Raw genomic sequence first — 6,385 nt, forward strand, 5'->3', positions numbered from 1 at the left:
TGATCTGTGCCTTATTATGATTAGGCTGAAACTGAAAGGACCTGAGTATTACGAGAGAGAACAGCGAGTGTTTTGTCTGTCTGTCTTTCTAAATCATTGTTCATTGTTATTTGTTCACGTAGACTAGACAGCTAACACGATCCAGAGCCGTCACCCACGGCCAGCACTAAAACCCAGACAACATTTCACCACTTGTTCAGCAGGTGTAGCACATATTGTGTTGTACTTCACCACAAGAGCACTCACTTTGGACTTGTGATCGTGTGTGTGTCTCATTGTGTGTTTAGTACTGTGCTTATTATTTATGGGAATGCAACCCTTTTTCACCACTGTGCAATATACATGGTTGTGTATTGCATACTCCTTGTTATTTTCTGTTTGGTCAATAAACCATTGGATTATAAATAATAATAAAAATAAATAAAATAAAAAAAAAAAAACATTTCACCCATACTTTGTTGTCTGTTTGTTTCATTAGATTACTGCACTTGCAATTCACCTGCTCTACTAATTACCACATTGCCACAGCTATCCATTGACATTTCTAGATAAAAATAAAAGCTCTGCACACAAGCTGTGTGTGAATCAGTAACACAGTTCTAGGCAAGACACAGCTGTTTTGCCATGCACTACATTCAGGCAACACAGCAATAGTGATCTATGACATGGCATGGAACAGAAAGGCATAAGAACAGAAAACAGCCCAAGGCACGCGGTAGCGTGACGGACAAATTTAAAAAACTTTTTTTTTTTTTTTTTTTTTAATCCTGCAGTGATTTAGAGCGCAGATCTCAAACCGCAGTGCATTAGAATGAACATTTTGAAAAGAGCTTTGGAACAGACATTAAAGTTATAAGTGTGAAAAGTTGTCAGAATGTTAACAATGAAAAGAAAAATTCCAGGTACAGTTGTAGCAACACATGGGGACGAGGAACGCTAGATATTGGCTGACAACACTTGTCATAGACTTACTCTTTTGGTATTGACGCTAGACGGAGATAAAACATTTGAAAGGAGTCCAATGTGAGTTTGATCAATGCAACCACCACGTTTCAAGAATGCTGAGATAAAGCAAAGAGAGATTTCAAACATGAATAATACATTTACATAGTAGTTCATGACTGACTTATTTGAACAAATCCACTTTTGCTGTTACTGAAAAACCACAGTTCATACAAATGTATCATTTAAAAAGATCCCCCAACCTTCCCCCAAAGCAGCAATGCACCTTAAATATAACCATCTTACAAATGCTCTCCTTGCACAAATAGGCATTGCTAAGTATGTAAACATGGTTGTTAGTAAAAACAGATGAGTTTGTTTCCACCAGGGGTATTTTGGTAGTAAAAAAAAAAAAATGAAATGACACTTTATTTCAAATAAAAAATAGGAGGTTAATATGTAATATACAGAAAACCTGTACTTCCTCTTGTACACCCAAAGATCTGCTTTACTTGTAGATTGCTATTCTCCTGTAAAATGAGTAAAATGATTAAATCAAACTGACTTGAAGTGTCAGAACTAATGACCTGATTGACTCTAGCCAGACAGGTGACTCAACTTAACTCCAGTTTGGCATGTCAAAGACTTGACTTGAGTCGAGAACCAGACCACACATACTTAAGGAACAGTTAGAACACAGCTGTTTTCTATGATTATTTCAGTCAATTCCCATTACTTATGTCGTCTATTAAAAAAATAAATAAAAAAATCATTTAATTGCCACTTAATTAACAATTAACCATATCACCCGTGGGATCATTTGCTTTCATTCATAAAAAAAAAAAACACATGTTGTAAGACAAAATAGTAGTGGTGAATCTCTCATGTTAATCTACAGTCAGAGAGGCGAATTGTAACAACCCTTTACTACTTGGTAAATTGTGTATTATGCATATCTTTAAATAAAACGATTTGGGTAATAAATGTAGTTTTGCTCTATGGAGGTGAATTGTATAAGGGCATTTTACCTTAATTGCTCTATTATTGCCGAGAGCTGGTACAAGGGCTGCAAGTGAATAAACTGAAAAGATGTCATTTAGAGAGAAAAGAAAGTGCGAATTTGGCAGGGCAGAAGACCTGTGTGTAAATGTTATTTTGAATTTAAGTTTGGCAGGGATGGGGTTGATATCCCTCCATGCCAAATCCATGTGTAGAATGTGGCTGGGTCTTGACTAAATAGTTTATCATATAAGGGAAGCCAACTACTTTGCTTAGTTGGAGGAGTTCCAGTGAAGGCGTGGCCCAGTTGGGACGGTAAACATTGGTTTTGTACCTTGTTTATTTGTTCACAGGTTGTCTTGTTTATTTCATGTATTTGTTTTAACAGCTCTTTAACTGCAGCTCTCCATCTTTGAGTCTCATTCCTGCCAGTAACTGATTGGGCCGTGACGCTATCCAGAGTACTTACACAACAGGGCCTTGAGTATGCAAATAATAAGCATAATATCTGTGTTTTTTACATTGATTGGCTTAACAACATTGACAGTTGTTTGCTGTTCTTTTTTGTAAGTGTTTTAAACCATACATTTCCAAAGATGAAGAAGGCTGACATATGGCATGAACTGCAGAGAGTGCTGTGAAGGCCTTTCCTCTGCTCCCATAACACAGGCTGTAGAGAGTGTGTTATGCAATTCTCTGATTCATGGCAGCTCCCACAAGCAAAGATGAATTACCTCAAACACCAATATCTTGGGAATGATTAACTCTGTTACATAATTCTTATCTGGTAAACAAAGAAAGCAGGAACAAATTCTTGTTCTAGTGTGTTGTCGTGTGTCGTCCCCCTCCCTCCCCAAAAATGTCTAAAAAGGTTTGTTATGTAATAACGTACATGATTAAGCACAGCACTAACAAAAGGAATTTTAAAGGCAAGTTGCAACAGAACTTACATATGCCTAGCAGGTTTTACAATGCTACTGAGGTGTTTGGCAATCAGTCATGCTATTATAGCCACTATTGGTGAATAGGTTTTCTGTCAGAGCAGTCTTTATTTTAAGGTAGAATGGTTCTCTCTCCCTCTAATAATATGCAAAGTTTCCACACATTCTGTTTTAGCATGTGCTAAAATGTCATGAAAAAAACTCTCTCTCTCTCTCGCTCCCTCTCCTCACCTCGAGGGGGCGTTCTTTCTCCTCCTCTCTCTCTCTTCCTCTCTCTCTCTCTCTCTCTCTTTATTATATATTATAATATATATATATATATTTTATATATATAAAAGATGAAAAAATAATTTCCCCTCATTAGATCTATTGAAAGTACATCCTTTTTTTTTTTTAAATTAAACTTTTTTGGTCTAATTACTCGGGGTCGTGACCAGAGAGATAGAGCGTATGTTGTTAGAACAATCTTCGGGGATCAAAGAATTCGTGAAACCGGTAAGGTTAAAAAAGGTGGTGACGTTTTTGTACGCGTTACGGGACGGTTTTTTTTATCAAAAGGTAAGTGGACATTACAGTCAAACATAAAACGAAGAGGGAAGTGAAATGTCTGACCTAATTATGATCAAAAAAAAAAAAAAAGAAACAGTCCGTCGGTTTTCCCATTCCCACCTTCAAGGTATAAGTCGGTGAACTTTATTTAGGACAATTTTAGACACAGTGAACGAGTGAAAACTCGTATCAATACTAGAACTTTCCTTTGGCCCGTTTACCGGTCAAAAAATCGTTTGACTCAGAGATAAATACTGGAAAATTACTGGTTTTATTTAACACAGACATAGGCGCACAGTGTGCAATGAACTAACCTGTCTCCTGTAAAATGAGTACAATCAATGGTGTCAAGATGGTTAAGAGCAAGGACATTGTCACCACCAACGGTGTTATTCACTTAATTGACCAAGTTCTGATCCCTGATTCAGGTGAGTTACAGCCTGTAATTATAACCACTAACATTATTGTGGGAATGCTAATAATTAATAAGGAAATGTCCTGAATGCTCACAAGACCGGGCAAGGTTCTGGGATGAGAGCTAACTCCAGGAGGTGAGATCCAGTGCACACAGAACTTCAAGATGGGGCGGAACGCTTTGCTATCCTCCAGAGGGAGACTTCATCTCCGGTACCACGACAGGGCTGAAACAAAACAAAATGGTTTATAGTAGAAACACCAAATACAACACAAATTCCACAGCACACACTGGCTAAGCTATACAGTTAACTAAAGTGCATGTTAGTTTCCTGTGGACCTGCTGTATCAGGGATTCAAATCGAAAATTGGTACTAAACTGTTTTGAAAGTTTAGCACCAGAGAGCCTAGTGGTGCTAAAATATCAAACCGTGCCCTAAGTAAACCCCCCTCACAATTTACCACATTCACAATTTACCACCCTTCTTTCCTGTGTATGTGGGTTGGTCATGTAAGTAGTCCAGACCCAAGAGAAACTACAGTCATCTATGGAGGCTAAGGAATATAAATAAATAAATAAATCGAATGAAACTTGTCTACTGGCCCTAGAATTTAATGTTGCTGGTGCTATATAAGGTACCCTGGTGCTAGAATCTATACCCCTGGACACAAACACATGAAGTTAACCATAATATAAAAGACAAATTACACGTTTTGTACACTTTTTTTTTTTTTTTTTTTTTTAACAATTAACATCCAATAAAAACAAATAATGAAATTTACAAAATAAATAAACCAGAAGTAAAGCTCACCAAAATATAAATTACATTGTGTTGCAGTACTTAACATTTTGTTATTTGTTTTTAAGCTAAGCAGGTTCTGGAACTTACTGGCAGCTCTCACACCACCTTCACAGACTTGATTGCAAAGATGGGACTGGCAGCTGCAATGAGAGCAGAGGGGGAATACACCTTGCTAGCGCCTTTCAATGAAGCCTTCTCTCGTAAGTGTCTACTTAACTAACTAAAAGCACATGTTAATTGTGATACCACATAGAAGCGCACACAAATATCAATGTAAATTGAATCACATAAACACACAAGTACATACACCCATACACTTAGATGCAATTAAACCTTCTTCAATGTTGCATGAATAATAATAAAAAAAAACTGCAAATGATCTGTTTCATGTTTATTAAAAACAGATGGCCAGACAAATAAAACTTTGTTGGTCTGTGCAGTTTTTGGATGATGTTATGAGTCTGAAAAATTGTTTAATGGTTAATCAATACTAATTACATTAGAACATAAGAAAAGTTACAAATGAGAGGATCTTGCTCGTTTTGGTTGTTAGTAGCTTATTGATCCCAGAATCTCATCAAGCAGCTTCTTGAAGGATCCCAGGTTGTCAGCTTCAACAACATTACTGGGGAGTTGATTCCAGACCCTCACAATTCTCTGTGTAAAAAAGTGCCTCCTATTTTCTGTTCTGAATGCCCCTTTTTCTAATCTCCATTTGTGACCCCTGGTCCTTGTTTCTTTTTTCAGGCTGAAAAAGTCCCTTGGGTCGACATTGTCAATACCTTTTAGAATTTTGAATGCTTGAATCAGGTCGCCACGTAGTCTTCTTTGTTCAAGACTGAACAGATTCAATTCTTTTAGCCTGTCTGCATATGACATGCCTTTTAAGCCCGGAATAATTCTGGTCGCTCTTCTTTGCACTCTTTCTAGAGCAGCAATATCTTTTTTGTAGCGAGGTGACCAGAACTGCACACAATATTCAAGATGAGGTCTTACTAGTGCATTGTACAGTTTTAACATTACTTCCCTTGATTTAAATTCAACACTTTTCACAATATATCTGAACATTTTGTTAGCCTTTTTTATAGCTTTCCCACATTGTCTAGATGAAGACATTTCTGAGTCAACAAAAACTCCTAGGTCTTTTTCATAGATTCCTTCTCCAATTTCAATATCTCCCATATGATATTTATAATGCACGTTTTTATTTCCTGCGTGCGGTACCTTACACTGTTCTATGAGATTTTGCAAATCAAAGGTACGCACAGTGCGTAACATGTGTATGGCTGCGGGCACTAATGCAGAGGTCAAATTGTCAATAATTTATTTAAAAACGATATCGTAATAAAAATTAGTGTAGTGGTCAAATAAACTGTTTCTGTTGGGTTTAATTACTTTGCTATTTGATTGGTAGATGAAGTGACAACCATGGACCAGAGAAGCCTTAGATTAATTCTGGAGAATCATATTCTGAAGTTTAAAGTTATCTTGAGTCAACTGTACAATGGACAGCGTCTAGAGACCCTTGGAGGAAAGTTTCTTAGGGTGTTTATTTACCGAACAGTAAGTAAAATACAACTTGCCTTACTAAACGTCTTCTAGTTAGAACTTACAGTATATGGCTAGTTTCAGAAAGACCCTGATTAGCACTAATGTTGGATAGCTAATGTTACTGTAGGCAAGGTAATTAATCCATCAGGGTGCTTATCAGGATGTGTGAAACAAGCCAATAAAGTT

General features: G+C 36.9%; 1 protein-coding gene across 1 annotated transcript; it reads left to right on the forward strand.

Moving 5' to 3' along the window:
• Positions 1–3,759: 3,759 nt before the first annotated feature.
• LOC121310204 (periostin-like) lies at positions 3,760–6,265 on the forward strand. Its single transcript, XM_041243506.1, has 3 exons — positions 3,760–3,859; positions 4,714–4,848; positions 6,063–6,265. Exons 1-3 carry the CDS (start codon positions 3,760–3,762, stop codon positions 6,248–6,250), a joined length of 423 nt encoding a protein of 140 aa, XP_041099440.1. The 3' UTR covers positions 6,251–6,265.
• Positions 6,266–6,385: the final 120 nt, after the last annotated feature.

The sequence above is a fragment of the Polyodon spathula genome, unplaced genomic scaffold (assembly GCF_017654505.1).
Source record: "Polyodon spathula isolate WHYD16114869_AA unplaced genomic scaffold, ASM1765450v1 scaffolds_1822, whole genome shotgun sequence".
Taxonomy (NCBI): Eukaryota; Metazoa; Chordata; class Actinopteri; order Acipenseriformes; family Polyodontidae; genus Polyodon; species Polyodon spathula.

Coding starts and splice junctions, on each gene's coding strand:
- LOC121310204 (XM_041243506.1), top strand. CDS start 3,760: ATGAGTACAATCAATGGTGTCAAGATGGTTAAGAGCAAGGACATTGTC. Junction 3,860..4,713: donor AGTTCTGATCCCTGATTCAG/GTGAGTTACAGC, acceptor TTTGTTTTTAAG/CTAAGCAGGTTCTGGAACTT. Junction 4,849..6,062: donor TTTCAATGAAGCCTTCTCTC/GTAAGTGTCTAC, acceptor TTTGATTGGTAG/ATGAAGTGACAACCATGGAC.